The following is a 25,869-nucleotide window of genomic DNA, read 5'->3' on the forward strand; positions in this document are numbered from 1 at the left end:
CATGGAGGAGAAATCAGATTGGATATTATGAAAAAAACAAAAAAAATCAGATATTTTCATTCAACTAAACAGGGATTGTTTTTAGACTAGTGGAACCAGAAAATGTGTTCATTGTATTTTAATGGAATCTTCATGCAATTCATTTTAGTTCCTTTGAGTCGTTTTAATTTATTCTTGAAGCACACTGCTATTCAAGCTCAATCCAAGTCTAACAAATCAAACCTCAGACCGGAGTAGCTGAAGTAGCTTTAGACAGCGTGAGGCTTTACACTGAGGGGCAGTCCAGTTAGAGATCCTGTTAGTAGGAGCAACACAGGCCTCTTCTTCACCCTTGTTGTTCTGGAAGAACCACACAGAACATTCAGAGCGATTTATTTCCTGTATTATTTATTGAAAACCCAGCAGTTGTCATTAATACCTGTTGTGCCTTACAGAGTAAGGAGATGTGGTCAGCTGAACTAGTTGTCATTCTGTTGTCAAGGAAATAAAAACGGCAAAGGACAAAAAGACGAGGAGAGAAAACGTTTCGATATGCTGCAGAATGACTTGTACTGTTTTCTCTTTTTTTCTTTTAACAATCGTTTTGAAAAATGCTACACAGATTCAGAGAAAAATAAGCGTTGACGAAGAGGAGAGTGACAGCAGTTCAGAGGGAGATATGGAAATGTTTTTAAATGAAAGACAGGTTTGGAGGAGTGCTGCTCTCATCTGTTTTCTCATCTGCAAGTGTTGCTTTTACTTATTTAGTCTAGTGAAAAGCCATCAGGAGACATTCTTTGACAATTCTCACTCTCTCTGACTCTCTGCGTCTCTTCCTCCTTCCGTCCTTCTTCATCGTTTCTTTGGAGGTTGGGCTGTGCGGGGAGGGGTGACGGGCCGGCCAGAGTTCATCCCCCCATACTGGTACTTGGCTTTCTTCTCAGATGGCTTCAGGATCTAGGAACAAACACAGGAGAATAGTTTACAGCAGAGTATAGTGCCAAAACTACTGAGCACCTGCGACCGTGGAATTTGTAGTTGTCGGAAACGAGACCTTAAATTCCTCACTGCAGGTGCACAAATTCTCTGTTATGAATTAGAGGTGCACCGATCCATTTGGAGTTGCACACCTGTAGAATAGCTCCCTTTTTTCTAGGATTTTTTTTTTGTCAATGTCAATAACTACAACTGCTTGAATCTACGAGTTTCAAATACTGTTTTTTTTTTTTTAACACTCACAAATGACACAAGTTCAAGTAGGACCAGGGGTGGGCACTGTTCTGAGATCAGAGTTCTGGTGGACAATCCACCTGGGCCAAACAACAGGATCAGGCACCATGGCGGGTGCGGTGATCACTCAGAGATAGGAAAGAGAGAATTGTTGGCCCAGTTTTAATTTAAGGCTGCTCCTGATGGTCCGGTCTGGACAAAATGGGACTCATGTTGACCAAACAAAAAAAAACAAAATCACAGACTGTTGTGCCCACTTCTATACAGAGACCTGCTCATTAACATCTGAGCCGTCAAAGCAAGACTCCGGCAAGATGAGAGGAAGTGGCTTCACATCGATGATGCTTGGTGCTCAAACGCAGTCAAGATGGACTCTGTTCCCCAAATGTCAGACTTTTTTGTGTGAAGATGAAACTTTCATTGTATCATCTGGTCGCTGCTGTTTACATTCACCCCAGATGAAAAAAATAAAACTTAATTACATGTGAAGTTAAGTGTGTGTAGCATGAAGGGACTGCAAACGTTTGTTTCGTTATACAACCTTGTGTTGTATAATGACAAATAAACAACCTTGTGCTTTTTAGTAGCTTCGTACCTGGAAGGAGCACATCAGAGTTTCATCCACGCTCATCATGCCGCCGGCGTTGTCGAATTCTCCACAGTAGTTGGGAGCTGAGAAGAGAGTCACCAGCTGCCGCTTTGCAAAGAACTCATAACCATCTTCTACCACCTGGGGGTGTCAGACACAGAGGGACATGACTCAGTGAATAACTTAGAAGCAGGTTTTACATAGACATCGTCATCTGATACGGACTTTTTCCAGCAGTGATGCGCTTTACGCAAATCTGTAAACACACTAAATACATTGTGATAAGACGTGTTAAACCACAACTGGATGGATGGATGTTTCTGGGAAGCCTGATAACTCAGTCTAGTTCCTGTTATGCTTAAGCTATTTCTTTGTATTTGAATGGTTAAATAACGAGCGCATGCGTTGTTGTGTTGTACCTGGTGGGCTCTGCAGATGAGGTCCAGGTCGTGGCGGTTGAGGAACTTGCTGACCACGTCAGCTCCAAAGGTGAAGGAGACGCCGCGGTCGTTTTCTCCCCAGCCCTGGACGTCCTTGTCTGGGTCTGACCACAGCAGATCACACAGGAGGCCTGGAGGGGGGAATCATACCACATTAATGCTGTCCAACAGGAAAGTAAGTCCTGTTTCATCTCAATGTTTGACCTGGGATTAAACACTCAAATCCAGGTCGGCAGGTACAACGTGTTCCCAAACTACTAGACGTCACCTTTCTGTCACATTTACAGTCTCAGGTATTAAAACGCCACGCTTGCCCTTTGTATATAGACACACATTCTTCACCTCCAGACATGAGTTTCCCTGAAAGACCATAAGTGGATCTAAGAGACAGCTGCTGCCAGGGTCCGAACACTGGCTGCCTTATAAGGACAAGAACACCCAGGTTTAAAGCAGAGGGGGCAGAAAGTCTCACTTCCAATGGTTTACTAGGACTTAACAACTCCACATTTTTAGTTAAGGACATTTCACAGCATTATTCTATAATTATTTTAAATCCAGCTAAAATGTGCGTTACTGAAGCTGAACAGACCTCAAAGTGCAACGAGGTGTGAGAGTAAGGAGACAGATGTTCGCATCTGTCAGTCAGCAGTTGCTCCCTTATTGGTGGGACCAGGTAGCACAGAGCATACATTATATAGCAAACCCATCATAAGTTGAGTTTACAAAGACTGGAATCACTGTCTTTTTATAACCTCATTGTTCCTCAGCTCAGGAGACGGTACAGGATTACTGGGTTCATGTTATTTGAACACTGCTTTTAAGAAATCCTCAACGGTAAAATATATGACTGGAAAAATTGTCTTTTTTTCCCCCCCGACTGAAAGTCACAAATTGCAAAACAATGCAGGTGCGATTGTTGTTGTTGACATTCTGTTTGTGTCTCGTCTGTCTCCCCTCACACTCCAGTCCTCCTGATATCGTTGACAGTTTTTCACCTCGTTTTAATATCGCGAGATCTCGTGGCACGAGAACATGTCACACCCAGTCCCAAACAAACCTCTCTCCTCCTACAGAATATGCGTCGCCATCTCCAGGCTGGCGTAAATATCAGCAGATACAGGAGTCACTGCGCAAGTTTGGCTAAAATGCATTTACTGCGAGGGCTAAAAGTAGAACTCAACTTGCACCACTGTGAGAAATGTGGGCCATTTCCTGCTCTGACAAGCTTGAGAAGTACAGGCCCAGATTTGTTTTGACCCTTGCACATCAAAATTTGTAACCTAGCAAGACAGGGAACTGTTCACTATGTTGCAGTGTGAGTACAACATGTATTCCAATGGGAGTGTGTCAATGTCTTTTCTGGTATTTGTCAGTCTGATAAGTGTTCTTTCATATTTTTTCCCCATTTGTGTTAAACACAGCAGTAGAGTTCACATTTAACCTACATTCATTAGTAGAGCGGTATGTGTGACAGCTGAATATAACCTGCATCACTGCTTCTTAAAAGGATTTCTTTGTATATTTTACACTACGTTACATCATTTGTCTGAGTGGCAGTGTGGAGTGGTCGCGGCAGGAAGGCTTCATCTGCAACATGAATAAAGTTCTGAAGTTCAAGTCCTCAGCTGAGCATTTCATGCCACGTTTTTTTGAGATTCTCTGTGCACAACACGGCCACACCCCATGGGTCACTGTCACTGTAACAGAGCATGATGGGACATTTAACGGCAGCTGGCTTATCTGGAGCAAACAAAGGATTGGAGGTGGATTGTGCTTTAAATAGCTGATAAACGGGCCTGATCCTGATCCTGTGGGTGGGATTGGGACAATCCTAATATATAAGCTTTGGCTCACTCGTGTATCAGAAGTATCAACCAGAGCTGAAGCGATTAGTTGATTAATCGATCAACGGAAAATCTATTAAAATAATCAATTCCTCGTTTAAGTCATTTATCAAAACAAAAATGTCAAATATTCTTTAGTTGAAGCTTCTCACCTGTGATAAGATGAGGCTTTTGTCATATAGGAACTGAATATCTTTGGATGTTTGAGCGTTACCTTGGGCTTCAGGAAATACTGATGGGAATTTTTCAGTTTTCTGACATGGTGACCAACTGATGAACGTTTTGAGATCACAAGATCTGGTCAGTTCCAGGTGTATGGGAAAAGCTTTGATATGCTCTGAGGGGGAGCAGAGAACTTATTTGATGGGTTTATATATTTCTTATACGTTTCTTGTGGTATTGTTCTCGTCTGCTTCTCGTCACCTTTTTATGCTGCCGTCTTGACCAGGTCACCATTATAAAAGAGATCACTGATCTCAACGGTCTTACCTGGTTAAATAAAAATAAATAAATGAAGAAAATAATCATCAGATTCATCAGTAATGGAAAAAAAATAAAATAAAATGTGTTGTAGCCCTTAAACTAACTGAAGTTAACAAAAGATTCTTTACTTGAGTAGCAATGCCGCTAGGAGGGACTGAACAAAAAATAAATAAAAACAAAAAACTACATTCAGCCAGGCCGTCTTTTCATTCACACATCACATCAATGGAACTCAGTACCACCATCAATTAGAGAGTCCCCATCCTATTACTCATTTAAGATTAAAATGGCTTATTCAAAGTCAACACTGACGCTGGTCCCATCCACCAACAATGACTAGCATCCATTTTTAGATTTCATCTACTCATCTTGTTTACTGATTGATTGTGATTTTTTAACCGTGTAATTTTTACCTTTTGTCTATTGTATAATGTATTTTATTGTAATATAACAGGCAAGGGGACTGCCGATGAAAACTAGCCCGTGGCTAACTCTGGTACGCTTACATTTGCTTTAAGTGTTGATCAGTGTACATTTCAAATAAACAAATAAATGAAAATACTACAGTGTAAAAAGTCTGGCATTCAAAATTGTACAAAAAAAATTCCATAACAGATCAGCAAAATGTTCTTAATTATCAAAAGTAAAAAGTACTGTCTGTTGTATAATTATATGTAGGGCCCTATGAAATCTGTTTAAATTTTTCTGAATTCTGTGTTTTACAATTGAAGCACATTTAATCATCAGAAAGAGTATGTGATCATGCGGTGGATGATACAATTCAATAAGAATATATTAAAAATGTAATCATATCAATGAATTTGATGTAAAGAAATGTGTGTAAAATGATTCATGGGGACTGTCACAATGAATACACTGTTTAGTTCTTGTAGCCTATTGTGAATTGTCCCGTTTTAAATAGGTTATTACTTTATTACTGATCATTTCTTCTGTTGGATTAATGTGTCAGCAGCATTTTAATGTTGTAGCACATTGAAGTGGAACTCATTTGAACTATTTAACATACAGTTGAGCAGTTTAACACATTTTATTTGATGATCGTATGCTTGGTGTGTACCTGTGTCAGGCACGTCTGTGGGTCTCATGATGCGTCTGATCTGCTCCATAGACTGCAGGTCGGGAGAGAGACCTGTGGGCAACACAATGACACAAACCCATCACCATTTGGAAATCTCTTCCTAAATCTCCCTCTGTATCTTTGCAGACACGTCAGTAAAGTTTAGACTTTCAGATTAGTAAACCAAAAATACTTAAAGCTTCTACGGTTTATGAGTTATCTTTCATACTACAAATCACTTCATGTGGAAGCAACAGCTGTACGGTGAGCCCTGAGGACAAAACGAGGATACAACCTTCCAACTAAGAAATGCTGATATCAAAACACAAATGCCAAATAAGGTGCTCCGAGTGCAAACTACCACCCACAAACACGCCGACTGATCCCGTTTGTCTGCATGAATACCTCCATGACAGCAGAAGATCTTTTCGTCCACTATGGCAGCGATGGGCAGGCAGTTGAAGCAGTCTGTGAACGTCTTCCACAGCTTGATGTTGAATCTGCGTTTACCTGCAAAATCCACAAGACAGTGAGTCAGGAGGCCTCATGGCCAAGACCCGTATAAGGCTGTGTGACATGTTTATACAAGCATAGTCTTGAGAAGATGGCATGTAAGACAATGTTTCCCATTAATTAATGAGACCATGGCGGCCCGCCATAGTTTAAAAGAAAAAAAAAAAAAAAAAAGCCTTTATGGTAAATCCACTGTAAGAGACCAGAGCGAGCTGACAGGCAGGTTAGTGACTTTCTCCTGTCAGTTTCTCTCTTTACAAAGACAAGTGTTGCAGCATGAGAGTCCTACCTGAAGAGAGGCTGTGAAGTCTCCATGTTACGCGATACAAGAACCACATACAACATTATTTATCAAATTGGGTTGGACTTGATGAATTTAGCACGAGGATACACATGTGACAACGTCCGGTTTCTATACAGTATGAAAATAAGATTAATTGGATCATATTCACAGAAAGTATAAAACATATCACATATGTTCATTTAAAGTCAAAACAAAAATGTTAGGGAAATTATTTTTTCTATTCCTTGATTTAGGGTGGCTGGAAAAACATTAAATAATTTTGTTGACTTTTGTTGCCGTTTCATCACCATTTATAGCTCTACAACGGGTTTATGATCAGATAGTTTACTAGAGCACATCATTGTTTACAAGAGTGCAAAGTTCTTCATAGATAGCCTCTTAATTTTGCACCAAATTAATGCATTTAAAATGTACAAAATGTTCTTCCGGGGTGGGGGGGGCATGTAATTCGTGACTCTGCCCCGTCCAGTCCTGCTCAACCTTCAGACCGGAGTCTGAACACAGGGCAATGTTAGCATGTTAGCTAGCGCAAACCAGCTTCACTTTCCAGCAGTTGTGGAAACAGACAGACTTTTATAAACGGACACACTGTGACCTACACACTGTACATTTACTGCCACACTGAACTTATTACTTGCTTTCAGCGTCGCTCGTCCACTCAGTCGCTACACAAACACATTGCACTGCAGTTAAAAGACTTAACTCCGCTGCTCTTATAACAGCATCTGTCACGCAGATGTCCTTTGATGAACGAGGAGAGGAAGCTAGCATAGTGTGATTTACCGTGCTAATCCACTGTGTGGGTGAAAATCATTTGGTCCACATTGATATTAATAACTGAGTGACATTTTATTAGCAGCGGTCATAATTCTGCAGCAGCGATATGCCAACTATAGGGGAACCATTTCTCTGTAATGTGCACGTCAACATTACCATATTAATTAACATTTAGATGATCCTAATGGATTTGTGAAATCTGTGAATAAATAAACCCAGTCTTTAATAGTTGACAAGAACAAACTTTGACAGTTAAATATGAGGGCAAAAAAACAGCAACAACAGAAAAACATTAAAAAACAAAATAATCGTTCAATAATCGTAATTGAGGTGAAATGTTCAATTAATCGTGATTTTGATTTTAGGTGGAATCGTCCAGTCCTATTCATGCATATTTGTTGAAAAAGTATTATTTTGAACGTTTTACCTCAGATTGGTGAAATGATCCACTGTTTGGCACCGAGTGTTTGTTCTGACCATAAAGAAAAGTTTAACACACAGTTAATGGTCTGGTTTCTTCAACTTTCACTCAGGAGCAAAAATCCGCCTTTAAACTTTGACTTTTATCACGATCATTATCGACATCGAATATGAAATTTGTTTATTGTGATGACATTTTTTTCCCCCTCATCGCCCTGCCCTATTCTGAAGTTTATAATGTTGCTGTAAATCAGCAACACCAAAATTGTACGGTTTTCTATTCTTAAACAGGGTCAGAAATAAGCAACCTGGACTCAACTAGGAACTAACTGAAACTTTTTGCATTTAAAAGTTATTATTTTATTACTCCGGAGTGCAGCTACAACGTTACTCTGAAAATCATGTCATATAATTAAACAATTCCAGATTTTAGCAATAAAAAGTATTGCTTAAAACTGAGAACCTACCAGCACACGTTTGACTGTGTGCTGAGTGAAACATAATAGGAAAACTGAAAATGAAACTCAGTCCACCTTCAGTATCGCTATACGAGAGCAGAGCACTCACACTCATCGTAGAAGCCGTAGATCCGGTTGATGGAGGCACACTCGTGGTTGCCCCTGAGAAGGAAGAAGTTCTCTGGGTATTTGATCTTGTACGCCAGCAGCAGGCAGATGGTCTCCAGAGACTGCTTCCCTCTGTCCACGTAGTCGCCCAGGAACAGGTAGTTGGCCTCTGGGGGGAAGCCGCCATACTCAAAGAGCCTCAGAAGGTCTGTGTACTGCCCATGGATATCACCTGGGTTGGAGGATAGAGAGGAGGCAGTGAGGGGTTGAGGAAGGAGGAGCAGGAGATAATGAAAAGACAGACATCGTCCTATAACTTAGAATAACGAGGTCAAAGGGGAGGTTACTGACCACAGATTTTGAGCGGAGCCTCCAGCTCCAGAAGGATTGGTTGACTGAGGAAGATCTCCCGGGACTTGATGCAGAGGCCTCGCACCTCGGCCTCCGTCATCTGGACAATCTTCCCTGGACGACATCCTCGCACTGGTGGGGGAGGGTGGAATTAGGTTCAAGAGTAACGGTGTGGGTTTTGGAGAAGATAAAGGCTTTCAGGTAGGGCTGCTCTATTATGGCAAAAATCACAAATCACAATTATCCTGGTCTGTTCCTGACTTAGGAAACATCACGCACTTATTGAACTTTTAAAATTAAATGCTTCATTTTTAAAAATGATTATATTTGCATTACAACAACAATCCCAAACAGCTTATGAAATAAGAAATAGTAATCCAACATTAACTTTAAAACAGCAGAGCACAAGACTGACTCCAACATGCAGTTACACCAAAGTTGAGTAAGAAAAGTATTAGTAAGTATTAATTATAAGTAATTTGTTAAGCTATGAGTGGAGGAAAACTCAGCTAGCCGCTAGGCTAATTTATCCAGTGTAAATGCTGGAGGCTTAAGCTAATAATGGCGACTACCACGTTGTAGCAGTTCTAACCCTGACGAGTGACTTTGTTTGGGCTTCAAGAGAGGGGTGAGGGCAACTGCTGTAAAAGAAAGGGGTGCGCTGGATTTATTACACAGGACAAACACAATGTGGCATAATAGTTTGATATCAAACTTGTTTTTATAATGTTTTAAAGTCCAAAATTGTAGTTGACAATAAACATTTGACTTTCAGGCAACTTTCACTTCTGTTGATCACCACGTAACTGTACACATCATCTCCCACAGGGTAAGTTTTTAAATTAACTTCAAACTAAAAGGAGACAGGGTTTAGTCAATAGACACAGGATTGAAATAGCCCTTGAGGGCATTGTTGATGTTGTTGGGAGTGTTTATGGAGACGCTTCCTGTTGTGTAACTGGGAGGAAAAGAGGAGGTCACTGTAGTCACGTGACAAGGAGCTGTAGATCAATGTAATGAGCTGGGATAATTCTATTAAATGTAAATAATACTGACAATAAAGTCAGCAGTCTAATAAAACTTAAGTACTTGTTTTATGGTCACAAAAGATGTCCTACAGGTAGATAATACAAGATAATACTTTGGAGCCTAAAGTGACTTCTTACACCGTCAAAATATACTGTGTGTTCCTAATTTTTAGAACGCACAAACAGCAAAGTTGCATAAAAGTGTGAGCTTCAGTACATGTTGATCAAAATTAAAACCTCAAAAGTCTTCTCCAATGTACCATGCATTATTCCTGAAACATTTTCAGCTCTTTTGCTGCCTTAGGGTGGTATATAAAGTTATTCCCTGCTTCATTCATCAGCTAGTTATGTGGCTATATGAGAGAAATGTATATACAATCATTCAAAAGAACATTACACCCGTCTTTTCAAAAGTTAGTTTAGTATGTAATCTTAACTCTTTAATTTGGTTGAGTGCCTGTACATACCCAAGTTTCCATTCCACTGCAATACATTTTTTCCACAAAATTACTTTTACTTTTTAACAATATATACACCAAACTTCAACGCACCGATCTTTCATTTTGTCTCAATACAAATCTTAACTGTAGAAGAACAAAAAAAAAAAAAAACCCCACACAGCTGAAAAAGAGGAAATACCCGGATAAGGAGTAAAGAATTCGTAAACAAGAATGTGATCAGACATTTGATATTCGAAGAACACATTCAGTCAATAGCCAAAAAGTACTGTTAGGTTGGACTAATTAATGGGACTGTATTAGGGCTTAGCTGAAACGACAGAAAATTTAATTGCAACTATTTTGACGATCAAGTCAGTTTAAGTTGAAGTAATTTTCGGCTGCTTAAATGTTATTTATTTGTCTTACATGATAGTAAACTGAATTTTGGGGTTTTGGACTGTTGGTTGGGTAAAAGATTTTGTTAACAAATGATGGCTATTGCCAGGCATCTTTGTAAGCGGATACATGATGACTAGTCCTGACGACCACCTTTAGCTAGCTTTACGATTTAAGCCCTCTATACTCCCTGTGTGGTTATATGAGCAGCAGACTCCTCCCCTTTTCCTCCTGCTTGGTAAACCTCAGGAGTGGGCCAGAGCTGACCAAGACTGCAGCTGCAAGATGACACCACAGCAACATGATGGAAATCCTAGCAGGCGTCAAACACCACTTAATAGGTCAGTCAAATATACAGGGTTGGATGAATCCTGCAGCTCCACTGCATGAGGAGAGTGTTTTTCAAGTCTTCCAGAGTGTGTATGAACCTATGAACAGATTCCCTTTTCCTTTACATCCAGTTTTAAAACTGTGTGGGTGGACGTGTGCAACATGACCCTGCTATTTCTGCCGGGAGACTCAAAGCCAAAACACAAACTGCGATCACATAGGCCCCCACCTGAGGTGTAAGACCAGGGCTATATTTAGACTGGGAAAAGCTAGGACAGGTTAAAATGAAAACGAACATAAATATATAATGACAAGAAAAACTTGCAAGGTTTTAATGCTGCAAAACTCCGGTTCACTGCGCCCTTATAATCCTCTTGTGGTTTAGTATATAAACACACCGGATTATTGGTCTTTATGCACAACAGCGAGTACCAATACACAAGCAAGGAGTGCGTGTCCACAGAAATGTGCGCCCACTGTCAAGAGTGATTTCACACCCCTCCCTTCAGTCCTGCGATGACACGTTTGCAGGTCTGTGCTGGCTCAGCTGACAGAGAGGGAGGCCTGATACAGGACACACACACACACACACACACACACACACACCCCCCCCCCAAACCAGCACTAGTCTCACTTGCCTGGGAGGATCCCCTTTCATCATATGGTTAAATCAAGGCAGACCCAGGAACACTAACACACACTCAGTTTCTCCTTCGCTCTCTCTCACACACACACACACACACACACACACACACACGTGACCTTGACTTCAGATTGTACCACTAGGGGCTTGTAGGGGGGTATCCCAGCATCCTTTACTCTGTCACCACTGCACTGCAGCTTCCCCAGTGAAGAGGAAGAAAGGGAGTGAAATACCAGGAAAGAGACGGATAGAGAGAGAACGGGGAGGTACCCACATCGGATCACCATGGCAACCCAGCAAGATCAATTTCCAGCCAGGTGTTGGTGCTGCTGTACCGGGATGGGAGGGAGGGAAGCTGATATGCAGATAAAGTTGCATCTCCATCAACCCACGGCCTGCATACTAACATGTAGTGCACCTGACAACAGTGATGGAAAGCCTTCAAGAGGCCTGCACAGCCCCACACACACACTATTAGTTCACTAGTGAACTAACACTGGAGCAATTGAGCTCAATATCACTATTTTAAAATACAGTTTCTGCTTTTGTTTAAATGTTTAACTGATTTTTAAAACAAAGAAAGCTGGGAAGACATTTGAAGGCATTGCTGAGTATTTTACCAAAGTCAGAAGGTTCAAATCAGATTCAATAACATGTTGTGTTACGCTGATACAATGCACACTGATCATTTTGTCTTTATTCACTCCTTCAACAGGAGTGACAGCAACAGGTAGCAACCTGCCAGCTAGCTCGCTATCATGGTTGTGTTTGAAACAGACAGGAGTAAAATATGTAAAGGAGGAACTTTTGCAAGGTTGTGGAGATTCTGTTGTGTGTTTAAACGACCTGTTTAACTTTGTCTCTGTGTTCCTTTCGCGTAGGTGAAGCAGAGGGTGAGCTTTGATTTGCAGTGATATTACTGATTTATTGATAGAACTGTTTTGGGATGGGGAGGGGTTTATAGATTTGATCCCTCACTTCCCCAGACTTCTCTGCAGATTTTTCAGACCACATTTGACATCCGAGTACAAACAGCTAGATGTTTATTATGTATATAAATGGTTTGCTGTTATGTTCACAAATGCTTGCCAGAAGAAGAACAATTTGTTTAAATTAGTAGGTTAATCAATTTGTTTAATCAACAGGAACTTATTCTGTGATATCAAACTAAATATCTAAATTAAATATATCCAGAATTTGGGAAGTTGTGATGGATAGACTTTTTGCTAACATTTCACCAGGCAAGGTAGAAGATTCACATGACGACACGGCCAGACAGTCCACACAGATGCACAGTTGTTCTTCAGCTGGTGCCACGAGCCGGGTCCCTGGCTAAAGCAGCTGCCGAGCTTCATGACAGCCTCATCTGGACCGGGGGGGAAACTGAGCATTTCCCAGCTGCTTTTTATGCAAAGGTTAGTGAAGGTTTCTTCTATTAGAAACCTCTATGTTCCAATTCATCTCTCCTAATTTGGTCAGGTGCTTGGGTCTGACCTTTTTCTCCAGCTTGATCCAAAGGAGATCACTGGACTGCAAGCAGCTGTTCTCTCTCTCTCCGTTTCCCTTTCCCAGACCTCTTTTTCCGCCTCCTTCACCTCTTCATTGCCCCTCCCCTTTCCTCTTCATCTATTCATCGTTAGAGTTCTTGGCTAAGGCTGATCTCCTGGGTCATCGTCCTCCTCGGCCTTGCCAGTGAACTGTGCTGACGTCAGAAGACAGCTCCACCTCGCACCACTCCCAGGGTGGTTTTTGCATTCCAGACAGCTCGCAGTAAAGACTGTTCAGACCTCAACAGCTCTGGCTGGGAAACACACTGGTTAGGGCATCAAAATCTAATACTGTTTATAGTTTTAGGATATATAGTTTTAAAATTAAATGAATGTTCCTTTTTTTTTATAAAAAAGGGTTCTACAGGGAACAGAAGTCTACAGGACTATGACTAACATGATATCTCACTAGGAAAGTATGCACAAGGAAACCACAACATCTTAACCGATCTAAAGCCGATCCAAACAGTAAGCCTGCACTTCATTTGTAGATCTTGAATTTAGATAATAACAATGTTGTTTGCTCAAGCAGATGACTAACTGGACTAATATATTACTGTAACATATACTGTAAGTGCTGGGAAAAGGAAATTAGGGCTTCAACTAATAATTATTTTCATTATAGATTATTTTGTTTGCCGATCAGTTAATCGTTTGGTCCGTCCAAGGTGATCCTCAGCAGGGTTTAGTTTAACTGACATCTATAGACCAAACGCCCGGTGGGAAATATGGAAAAATAAATAAAGCTTTGCACAATCAACGGAGCACTTCCACACAATGAAGTTGTGCTGCAAATAAATAGACAACTATAAAGGAAGGAGCCTCTATTTGTATGTGCATTTACTGTAACACCGGAGCTGAGAGCGCTGTCCTCCAGTCTTTAACAGCAGCAAGGCTTTTGTTTTATTTCATTGTTGTACCTTATATGCTCAGTTCGCAAAGTAAGAAGAGTAATAAGTATCAGTGAAATTTGATCCAGCCTCCAGCTCTTCTCACTTTGTGGATTTCTGTCATTTGTGGCTGCAGTTACAGCATTACGCCGCGAGGTGACAGCGTCGTAATCAGCCGGGAAAGTTTCCACTTTGACACACAGCAAAAATAATCTCTAAAGAAAACAAAGTGTTTGTCCCTGCCGTTCGTTGCGTCAATATAGTTTCATATTGACAGCAAGTGTTTAAATTGCAAATAGCAGCCAGTGTTTGTGAACGCTAATCCATGAGCCGCTAGGTTTGACTGAACACCGCCCTGCACAGCAGCTACAAAGCCAGTGTACGTTTGTTCACACAGGTGAAATGTAAGGAAATACCTGTTTTATCAAATAGAGAAGTTCAGACAGACATCTGAAGAATGTGATATTAGTTCAATACAATCTCTACCTTCAGTCATTTTTCATTCATCTATCCCCGAGTTATTGGATACAAACCGTGTCCTCTTTTACCTGCTATACAAGTAAATACAATAAATACTTTTATTATCAAGACTAAACTGTTGATGTGCATCATGAATTTGCAGTACTCGTCCTTGTCTTTATTTCTGTTGTTGGAATATTAACTAGATAGAGAAGTGATAACCTTTATTCATAGGCTTAATGCTTAATGCACGACCGCCCAACACTGCTCACTAACCTTTGTTACAGTGGTTGATCTTTCTAGGTATGCGTGTTCCCTGAAAAGCTGCCTGGCAGCTGGCAGGTTAAGTCACTAAATATTTTGGAAGGATCTTGGGCACTGCCCAACCCACCATTGTGCCGCTTGTTGAACTACACCAGAGTCGTTACGACATACAGCCACACAAACCAATGAAAATAACATTGCTATTTATTATCCACAATTCTAAAACAGCACAAGAGGGTAGTTATCTAAAACAAGGAGTTGGGTTTTCAGTCTTTGCTTCTGCATCACTGGTTGCAAACTACTTGCTGCGGGTCAAGGAGGTCAACTATTTTTCCACTTATTTAAAAGAGCAGAGTTCACTTGAACAGTGTGTGTTCCAGCGAGAGAGAGAGAGAGAGCTGAGGACAGACTGCTTCTCGAAGGCATTACCATATATGGGCGCTAGTGTATGGAGGAAGTAGGCTAGTCAGTCGGGACAAAGAGGGAGCGCTCGAATGCTGTTGTGCTGGCTAGAGGGAGAACTGGACTGGCCAGGCCACGGCAGCGAGTGAAACGTCCACAACAATGTAGCGGCTGTCAGCTGCACTGGCAGAGAGCTGCGTAAGCCCATTCACTTCAAGAAGGACACACACACACACACACACACACACACACCCCCCCCGATGTCTCTGCACTATCATGAGCTCACAAATAGGGCTGACCCTTAATACGTCAATTATTAAACTGTTGTGGTGTTGGCACGCGTTTTAGTCCGTTTTTTGATTTAGCTGCAACAAAAACAGTTCTGCAATGAAAACTACAGGTGTGATGCTTGCAATACATGTTTGTGTGATTGAGATTGTCGCGACTCCACCTGCTTAATTCAGTGCTGCAATTATTGTTTGGGTTTACTTTGCTGTATCCTATTGAGTATTTGCTGCAGTTTGTTTTGACCTCACATTTATTTTTATTAGAAAAGGTGTCAAGTCTCTATGCGGCAACAGAGTTTATTTATTAAGGTTTTCAAAAGAAAAAAGCTGGATGCTGATTTAACATTTCTGATAATAGTGCCTAGGCACTTAAACGCCAGTTAAATTTATTGCCTTCTCAATCACTTCTTAAATGGGAATATTTTCTGGTTTCTTTACTCCTCTGTGAATCTCTGAATATCTTTGGGTTGTGGATAAAACAAGTGTTACCCAAACGTGGTGTTTGGGTAACACTGATCTGATATTAATCACCATTTTCTGACATTTTATAGACCAAACAGCTAATCGACTAATTGAGAAAGTAGTTGATAGATTTCGATAGATTAGATGAAGGATTTTGTGGATAAAACAAGACATTTGAGGACGTCATCTTGGGCTTTTGGGAAACACTGATGAAAAGTTTTCACCATTTTATAGACCAAACAACTACTCGATTAATCATGAAAATGATGGACAGATTAACCAATAATGAAAAAAACTTTTGTTTTTGTCTGGCTCTTTAACGCCTAAATGCTTTTGCTTGGACTGAAAACAATCAGCTGGGAGATGCTAACAAGCTCCGCCAGCCATTGTTTACAACTAGCCAGGTTAGCCATTGTTACGCCGGTTGATTAAAAATAAACAAAAAAATAAACGCATTGTACGCATTTACTCATACTAAACACTGTAGCAACATGTCCACAGACAGCAGTTGGACAGCACTTTGTGTAAAAAAATGTATATGAGACAGGAAGTGCTAATAAACAATATAAACTACAACTTTCACCAACTGTTGATACTCGGAGCAGCCATCTTGGATCACAAAGTTGGGGGTAGTGTGGTTCTCCCGACTTTCCAAGTCAGAAATCCGACTTAAGGGGGCGTTCCCTTTTAAATTTTTGACTTCCCATGTCAAAAGGAGGGTAGAGTACAGTCAAGAGAAAATTCCCTGTGGGTTTGTCACATTGCACAACACCCATTTATTTCTAATTGCCCAGCAAAGGGACTCAAAGGAACTTCTAATGGGTCAAGCAAAGCCATGAATTTTAAGCAGGCGTGACTGTGCATGTTTTAGTCACCGCTGCATCTCGCAGCACCAATAAAGATGCCCCGTCAGACTTGTTTCAGCTCTCCACCTCCATTCTCTGCTCTTACCAAGTGGGCCCGAGGCCAGCAGCTGCCCTCCACTCCTCCATCTAACCCTCTCCCACACAGGGGCGATGGAAAACAGTGACCCCCTCAGTAACTCTGGCGAGGAGAGACGGCAGAAACCCTGACTGCGGAGGCATTTCTCTGCAGGCTTTGCATTTTCAGAGGACGTTTTGTTCATTTTTGTTTTAGTGCCACGGGTGAATGGCTGCCTTTGTGGGGCAAAAGAAAGGGTGAAATTGAGAGGAGAGACTGGTGGAGAAATAAACAGGAGGCGTGAGTATGGGCAAGGAAAGCGGGAGAGACGGAGAGGAGAGGAAAGCGAAAGACACGCAGGGGAAAAAGCTGGAGTGGGGGGAGACAGAAGGCTAGCGAGTGAATGTGGTGGGTGAGGAGGTAACTGGAAAGCCTGGGCGAGCTCTGTGCCAAGTTTGGTGCCAGGGGGTGAACGCTCCCCTCCGCACAGGCTCCACCATTGTTGTTTCCATAACAGAGAACCAAGCCAGCGGCCCAAACACCACGCAGCACAACAGCAGTCCTCCACGTCCAACGAAAACAAGGAGGGTGGCGCCAGTGTAAAATGTATTACAAAAAGAGCACAACAAAAGCCTAAATGTGCTGTACATTATAATTCAATCCACAAAAGGTTACTGTATTTGTTGGTTAACTCTTTAAGTTCATTTTTAATACAGTAAAACACGTGAGCCTCTGTTTAATCTGTACAATTTTCAAAATCAATGACAAATAAGTTTTGTTTGTTTTCCCTGCTGTACTGAAAGCACACTATAAGTGACAGCACTCCCTAATATACAGCATCAGTCCTTATATTTGACTGCGTTTATGATTCCTTACATTATACGAAATACACTTTTGGGCCGCAGTGTGGAAAGTGGATGCAGATTGTCCAAAAACTGCAGTTCAACAGTCAGTGACGATAACGACAAACACAGCCTGGCAGGGCTCGGCAGTGGCAGGATTTCACTCGCATAATGCCCCTAAAAATAGATACATGCGAACTGGAAAAATGATTTACGAGCACCGTAATCTTCCAGCCCATTTTAACTTTATATAAAGCAGATGCGCTTGTGTACCGACCATCCACAGCCCGGATGGGGCGGGACACTGAAAAAAAGGTTTGGCATGCTAAAGCAAACTTTCAAATGTTGAACTCATTGTTACGCATGAATGGTTAGGATTATTGACAAGTTAAGGCTTATTAACACAGAGTATCCGTGATATATGCCATTGTTCTGCATAATGGTTTAATGAATGAAAACAAACAAACAAAAAAAAAAACTGAAAAACGCAATAACTGGAATTAACATTATACTAGTCGTGCAAGAGCTATTTAGTATCCAATTAGACGAAATTATAATGAATACAGTAGTGACATAATATTATACTAACAGCATACTATTAAATTCATCTTACAGTTTTTGTTATTGTTATACTAATACCCTCCAGGTTGTGGATGGTGCATCTGCAATGCACAGTGTGTCAATATGTGCTCCTTCTAGCCGCCTCCTCCTGAGAGCAACACGTTCCCCTTGTTCTATTTTACTAGACTTTTTGTTAGAAATATTGTTCAGTAATCTTGTTTACATAAAGTAAAGGCCCCCGCCTAGTGTCCAGATAAGTTAGAGCCCTGCCTGGATGGATTCCTAAACACAGAGATGCTCTTTAGGAGACTTTATGTACCCAAACTAGAAATGGCTGGCGTCTTTGCCCATAAACCAAAATTGCTCCAAAATGCAGTTTTCCATCCTCCCTCCCTGCTCTCGCTGGCTGATGTATGGGGCTGTGGTGTTGATTGTACCACATAAAGCCTACGGGCCACCTGTGCTGGGCAACCAAACAGAGGGCCTGTTGTTGCTAAATCCTGGGCCGGTGTGGGCTTAGCACGGGCATGTTGGGAAAACTGGGGCCTGTAATCGCTGCTTTGCTGGATTGCAGCACATAGTACAGCAATAGGGAGGAGGATAGGACCTCCACTAACACACAAAAACCCAACACACCGTTAGTTCAGTAAACTGTACACAAACATGCAGGGAAGGAAATGTGCACGCTTGCTGAGGCGTGCTGCTGCTGTCTGCCGTGTAAGGACAACTGAAGGATATCTAATTTTTTATATTATACACACACACACACACACACACACACACACTAACTATAAAAAAATGCAACATCAGCTCAAACCTGCTGTGAGCAAGTGTAGTGATTCTGCTGGGAAATCTGAAACATGCTACTGAGAGTTGTACTAAAACAACAGATGACTGATTAATTTCCCATAGTCACGCAATACTGTGTAATGTGGCTGTGTGGTATTTTGTCTCACCGCGGTAACAGGTAACTACACCCCTGTGATTAGATACTGCCAATAAAGTACTGTATGTACCGTTCGCCTTTCAGCATTCAGTGCGAGAACTGTCCTTGAGCGAGACTTGTGTTTCTGGTTAAAAACAAAGGGCGTTCCTGGGTGTTACTCGTTGGGATCCTTTCCTTGATGTTGTTAGACACCTGGTGTAACAGTCTGAGCTTGTCGCTGGCAAAATGAAGCACTTTTTGTGGACGTAATTGGGACGGGCTTAATTCCCCTGAAGGAATATGTTGCAGCCACTGCTGCTGGCTGAAGCATCTACTGCACGGATTCCAAAACATTTTGTACCTAATAGGGACGTCAGGATACCACACATTTGGTAGTAGATAGGAATGGGTACAGAGTAGCGATACCTTTATGGTATCGACCGAAACAGACCGGTATCTAGGAGTATCGAAACGCCGCCAGTCCAACCAGTACTTCATTTAATGCTTTTTGTAACCATTTGTTTGGTTTTGCTTGCAGCCAAACACGTAAGCAACGAACACCGAAAGAAAGAAGTGCACAGCTCTTTTTCCCCTTATGTGCCTGCACCCGCTTGTAAGTCAATGCGATATGGTTTCATCTTCTGGTATCATTTAACACTAGTCTGTACATTTTTATTAGCTATTCACATCCTGTTGTCACTGATCGATCACTGCGTACCACCATACCAATTAAAACTTTTGTGGCGCAGCAGCGATCAGCTGATTTTACTCACGGAATCTCCGGCTGCGACTGATATCAGATGTAGTCCGTGTGATCAGTGGGACGTGCAGCCTCTCATTTCCTCTGTTTGCTTCTTTATACTCTTTAGTGTAGTTTAGCGACTAGCTTAGTAGCCTCATGTCTCGTTTTCTACTTCTTACCGTCGTCCTAAGAGGAGGTTTGCGACTCCCAACTGAAGTAAAAGTAAAAATTTTACTTTAATTTGTTTTCCGCAACTCATATGGTCACTAAACTGTTTTACTCCTCCTCTCTCATTCAAATAAACTCCCAGGCTGTCGTCCTTCCTCTGAAGATGAACTAATTAGGATGAGGAGCGATGTGATACAGTGTCACAATATTTTTATACAACAGATTTTTGAAAAAAGAAATACATCTCCTTGCTTGTCCATAACAACAACAACAACAACAAAAATAGCAAGGTATCAAATGAAGTACTCTATTGGTATCAGCATCACTTTAAAGGGTACTGGTTTTGGTACTGGTATCTTAAAATTTTAAATGATACCCAACCCTAGTAGTCAATATCAATACCAGTGAAAAAAAAATCACGGTAAAAAACACAAATATTTGAATATTAGAAAGAACAACTAACAGCTGTGAAAGAGGTGGTTTGACGTCAATGTATTCATAAATGAGCAAGCTGTTGAAATTACAACTAGCACAGAACTAGTACAACTAATGCGTATAATGAATTAAATACTTGTGTGTGAAAATGTTAAAGTGTGGTCACTGTCTATATTGGCAGTGGCTTGAAACTTTTCAGACGGTGCCCAACTCCACCCATGGTCTATGAAGCTTTGTAGAGACATTCAGTTCTTTGCACTGCATCATCATCTTTGGTGATTCTGAGGTGACCAAAACTGTCAAGGCTTTGACACGGAGCTATTGAAGGTAACAGCCGTGAAAAACCGACAAATGTTAAATACTAAACTAACTTCACCCCAGTTTCCAAACACGACTCTTAAGAGTTTTTCTTTTTGAAAAGTCAAGGTGGATTACCGTATTGCTCTTTTCACACTGTGTGTGTGTGTGTGTGTGTGTGTGTGTGTGTGTGTGTGTGTGTGTGTGTGTGTGTGTGTGTGTGTGTGTGTGTGTGTCCAAAAGGGTAGGTTGATTACTACCAGGGACAGCTGTGCCTGCTGACATTTAATAAGAGATCAGAGAGCTCTCCATGAGTGTGTCTGTGTGCACCAGTATGTAGGCTCCTGACTGGCACTAGAGCTCATTGAAAAAGTGGGAGTTCAACCTCCTGGATTTCCCTTCCAACTTAAGAAGAAATTATTCCCTAGTGTGGCAGAGCTGAAACATCTTCTTGAACTGAATGTCAGGGGAAAGCCACTGACAGGCCATTTAGTAAACGTGTAAATTAAAGAAAGCTGTAGATGTAATCTGGTTAAGTCAACTAGGATGATAGATATCAGGGTTTCATCAGTAGGGATAAGCCTGTGAGACGTCTTTGTGTTGTTGAAAGGTCAAGTCTTAAAATAAAATGCAGCCCTTCAGACAAACTGCCCGTATTTCTGCCCGTTTATGGTCCAAATATGTCTCCTAGTATTCAGACTAATTTCAGTTTGCCTTTGTTGTCCTTACAATAAAACACAGATAGCAGCCAATCTACTTTGGCAAACTGATAGGACACAGTTTGATTACATCTTTTGATGCAGAAGTGATCAATACTACACTTTCTGTTTGTGAGAAACTGATTCTAATTTCCAATTTTAACCCTGCGAGTGACCTCAAATGTTGTATGATGTCATACTGTCATCATCCGTGTATTTATGGAAATGTTGATGTCAGGTGCTTAATTGGTCAGAAACTTTCAGCGGCTTCTCTGGCCTGCTAAGTAGGGCTGGATGTCAAACCTCTTTGGTACGGCCTGAAATATGGCCATATCACCAAGTATGGAAAATGCAGTATACAGTACCTTACGCCGGCCCCAAAGGTGTGGTAAGGTTCTCTCTTCTTCTTCTTTGATCAGTAGCGGAACAATTAGCGATTCAGGCTTGAGCGATTAGTTGATCGAATTAAGCGGCGACAACTTTAATAATTTAATAACCGTTAAGTAATTTTAAAGACATTTTTCTGCATCTTCTATAAGAGTAAACTGAATATTTGATGGTCTGACAAAACAAGCTATGTGAATATGTCAACTTGAGATTTATCAAATCAATGAAAAATGACATTCTATAGGCAAAGAGACTAGCAAATTAATTGTCAGTGTAATTGATGTTAAACATAACCGGCAATCCTGCTGTGATCAGACAGTTATTTATATCAAAATGTTGCCAACACAAACAATAAGTCCTCAAAGTACTCAGAATAATGGAAAATTTGAACATCTACAGTTCAGTGGCAACTGAGCAAACAAGAGTGCATGAAGATTGTTTTATGGTCAAAAGCTCCAGAACCGACAATTAAGTGGACTTTGAGTGGAAAGTGTTTTGTCAACTACTTTTTCCCATTTTTAGAAATGGTTATTTAGGCAAAGTTCTTGGTGGCTTGTGTTTAGACAACATGTAGCATTGAGAGCCTTAGTGGAAAAATGTTTATATATCTCTCAACCTAAAGTATTTAAAAGTCTCACTTTGATAACTGCACCATAACTTGCCACTATTTCATGGACAGATTTCAAAAGTATTCAGCCCGACTACTCTGAACAACCAACAGTGACAACTCAATGCTGAATTTTTGATCTGGAAACTACTTTCACTTACAAACTCTAGTTCTGATCCAGGAGTATTGAGCCTTCCTCTCTGTTGGTATTCTCACACCAAAAAATGAGCCAGCCTGATTTAAACTAGCTGTAGTTTGAAAGGGAAAGTGGCTGAAAGAAGACGGATGGCTGGATATATTCCCAGCTCACATCTGGAAGCCTTTAGGGCTCGATACCGCCAATTTCCTCCGCTGAGGTTTCCTCACCACCGCATAAAAAAGCAACTAAATATGTAGCCAGAGACATAGCCACAGTATAGCGTTGCTTTTACTGTACAGCTGATGCACACAAAGAGCAAACAAGCACTAGTATACTGTAAAACCAGTCCCAGTCAATCCGAATTATTATGTTCAACTGACATGTTGATCCATATGTGCTCACTCATTAGCATAGGCTGTCAAACTGTGTACATTTCGATGTGTGTGATTTCAGCACACTGAATGTATTTGGGTGACAGACAATCGATCACGAATGTTTGTTCACCGCTGCCTCGGCTGTCCATTTGTTTACTGAAGACAAACAGGGACTCCGTGTGTTCACAAGAGAAAGATGGACAGTTCAGCTCACCTGAATGATGTCAAGAACCCGTATATAGCACTGCTAAAAATCCACTGTTACCAAACACACAACAATGGTGTAGGAGCCACAACATGGCTTTCTTAGACAGTACTTAAGTAGCTTTGGTGCCGCCTACATTCAAACAGATCAGAAAAAAACCCAACCCCAATTGTATCTAAACACCTGAGTTAGTAAAGTATCTCACACCCAGGTAATCAGGGAAAGCTGCTTATTTTCCCACTGATGTATGATGATGAAATGTATTATTAAAAGGTTAGGAGACAATCTGACAGAAGTTGCACTGATGTTTATGCAAGTCAGATTAACAAATGTTTCTTTATTTTGGAATCCTTACATGTATGTGGTCTGGGTAAACATTACCATTCAGCAGCAATATTCCCATATAGACACCATAACCCTGGGACGTGCCTTTCTTATGCCAAACCCAAATTCGAAAACTTGCCATTTTTTCTTAAGATGGAGGGCAAAATTGAGATTCATACTAGGAAACAACATGTCAGCTCTCTTCAGGGACCAAACAATTGGGCTGAAAGGTTCGGCATAAATAATTCACCAAACTGCACTTTGTTTTGAAATAAATGTTAACTTATGGGACTGATATGTACGGTACGCCTAAGTGGAGCCGTTTCATGATAGAGGTCTCTCTCAAAACTCTTTGCTAGGGTTTTAAGTGCTGCATGGCGGAGTGATGACACCAATAATGATGTAATACGAGTATTAAGTTACGACCATAGACTGACATTAATTAGGCAACAATACATTTCTAAAGCTAGTTAACTTAGTTTTAAGGTTGGTCCCCCATCTTACCTGACCTGCTGGGTGCAAACAGTCCTCTAACTATAGCCTAACTTTGTTACCATTCAGACGTCAACCCACACTTAAGCACTCAAAATTCAATTTATGAAAAATCTCAAGTGTCTCAAGGGTATAGATTCATAATGACTTGACTAACGTTAAAAGGTGTGTCTATTATTCGACAGTCAGGACTAGTCTTCACTCCCACATCGGAATATGCCAGCAAGTCATTAAGGCGGCCTTTTCTTTCCAAGTCGTCTCAAAACGAAGCCTGAATAACAAGTGAGGACTAAAATCGCACACAACTGGATAATATTACTGAAATACGGGTGCGAACTCACCCTCTAAAAGCCGGGAAATCAGCGAGTCGACGTCCAACTCCCCCTCCGCCATTTCTGTGAAGAACAACTCCGCCGGCCGCAGTCTGGAGCTGGGAGGGCACGCGCCGCCTCACTGCATAGAAACGCGCCGCCAACCTCCTCCCACTCAGGCCTCCCGGTTAGGACTCCTGTGCTGCATTAAAATGCTCCCGGATACTCTAGCTTCTGTCTCATAAAAGATAAAAGCGGAATATTTAATTAGCCATAAATGACTTAACACTGTTGTTCAAGTAATAGTTATACCCTTAATTGTTTTGTTTTGTTTTTTTTAAAGGCTTTCAATCGCATCTCATTGTCTTCCTCGGCAGACTGAATTTGCTCAGATTCGAGAGGAAGTTTCTTCAATCAAGAATTAACTTTCAAGCTAATATCCTAAATCATTTAGATTCGTTTGCTGGAATTTCAAATGAATCATAAATATATCTCCACCTTCTTAATTGCTTTTTGGTTGTTGTTTTCTCAACTCATTTAGTGATTTGCAACAGCACCTAAATGCACCAGTAAAGCCAGGAACTTTAACACGTTTATAAAAATATATATACTCACCGGCTGCTTTATTAGGTACACCTGTTCAATTGCTTGTTAGCACAAATAGATAATCAGCCAATCATATGGCAGCAACCCAGTGCATTTAGGCATGTAGACACTGTCAAGACAACTCGCTGAAGTTCAAACCGAGAGAATGGGTAAGAAAGGGGATATAAGTGACTTTGAACGAGGCATGGTTGTTGGTGTCAGGCGAGCTGGTCTGAGTATTTCAGAAACTACTGGGAGTTTTACGCACAACCATCACTAGGGTTCACAGAGAATGGTCTGAAAAAGAGAAAATATCCAGTGAGCGGCAGTTGTGTGGATGAAAATGAGTGTATGAATGGGCGGACTGGTTAGAGATGACAGAAATGCAACAGTAACTCAAATAACCACTTTGTTACAACCAAGGTATGCAGAATACCATCTCTGAATGCACAACACATCGAACCTTGAAGCAGATTGGCTCCAGCAGCAGAAGACCACACCTGGTGCCACTCCTGTCAGCTAAGAACAGGAACCTGAGGCTACAATTGGCACTCACCAAAATCAGACAATAGAAGACTGGAAAAATGTTGCCTGGTCTGAGTCTCCATTTCAGCTGCAACATTCAGATGGTAGGGTCAGAATCTGGTGTAAACAACATGAAAGCATGGATCCATCCTGACTTGCAACAACACTTCAGGCTGATGGTGTAATGGTGTGGGAGATATTTTCTTGGCACAATTTGGGCCTCTAAGTTCCAACTGAGCATTATTTCAACGCCACAGCCTACCTGAGTATTGTTGCTGACCCTGTCCATCCCTTTATGACCAAATCTATCTTCTGATGGCTACTTCCAGCAGGATAATGCGCCATGTCACAAATCATCTCAAACTGGTTTCCTCAACATGACAGTGAGTTCCCTGTACTCCAATGGCCTCCACAGTCATCAGATCTCAGGCCGATAGAGCACCTTTGGGATGTGCTGGAACGGGAGATTTGCATCATGGATGTGCAGCCAACAAATGTGCAGCAAGTGCGTGATGCTATCATGTCAATATGGACCAAAGTCTCTGAGGAATGTTTCCAACACCTTATTGAAAGTATGCCATGAAACATTAAGGCAATCCTGATGTCAAA

At 41.2% G+C, this 25,869-nt stretch overlaps 1 protein-coding gene across 1 annotated transcript; it reads right to left on the reverse strand.

Annotated features, from left to right (window-relative positions):
• Positions 1 to 366: 366 nt before the first annotated feature.
• On the reverse strand, positions 367 to 24,333 carry LOC119911846 (serine/threonine-protein phosphatase PP1-beta catalytic subunit). The gene is made up of 8 exons (XM_038730806.1): positions 24,181 to 24,333; positions 8,575 to 8,706; positions 8,225 to 8,455; positions 6,049 to 6,153; positions 5,644 to 5,715; positions 2,218 to 2,369; positions 1,805 to 1,939; positions 367 to 936 (listed from the first exon to the last, which is right to left on the reverse strand). The coding sequence occupies exons 1-8, from the start codon at positions 24,230 to 24,232 to the stop codon at positions 832 to 834; spliced, it is 984 nt and encodes a 327-aa protein (XP_038586734.1). The 5' UTR covers positions 24,233 to 24,333; the 3' UTR covers positions 367 to 831.
• Positions 24,334 to 25,869: the final 1,536 nt, after the last annotated feature.

The sequence above is a fragment of the Micropterus salmoides genome, unplaced genomic scaffold, assembly GCF_014851395.1.
Source record: "Micropterus salmoides isolate LMB-PRFRI ecotype aquatic unplaced genomic scaffold, ASM1485139v1 Ms_hic_scaffold_2, whole genome shotgun sequence".
Taxonomy (NCBI): domain Eukaryota; kingdom Metazoa; phylum Chordata; class Actinopteri; order Centrarchiformes; family Centrarchidae; genus Micropterus; species Micropterus salmoides.

Coding starts and splice junctions, on each gene's coding strand:
- LOC119911846 (XM_038730806.1), bottom strand. CDS start 24,232: ATGGCGGAGGGGGAGTTGGACGTCGACTCGCTGATTTCCCGGCTTTTA. Junction 5,716..6,048: donor GATCTTCTGCTGTCATGGAG/GTATTCATGCAG, acceptor TGTTGCCCACAG/GTCTCTCTCCCGACCTGCAG. Junction 1,940..2,217: donor TCATCTGCAGAGCCCACCAG/GTACAACACAAC, acceptor TGACACCCCCAG/GTGGTAGAAGATGGTTATGA.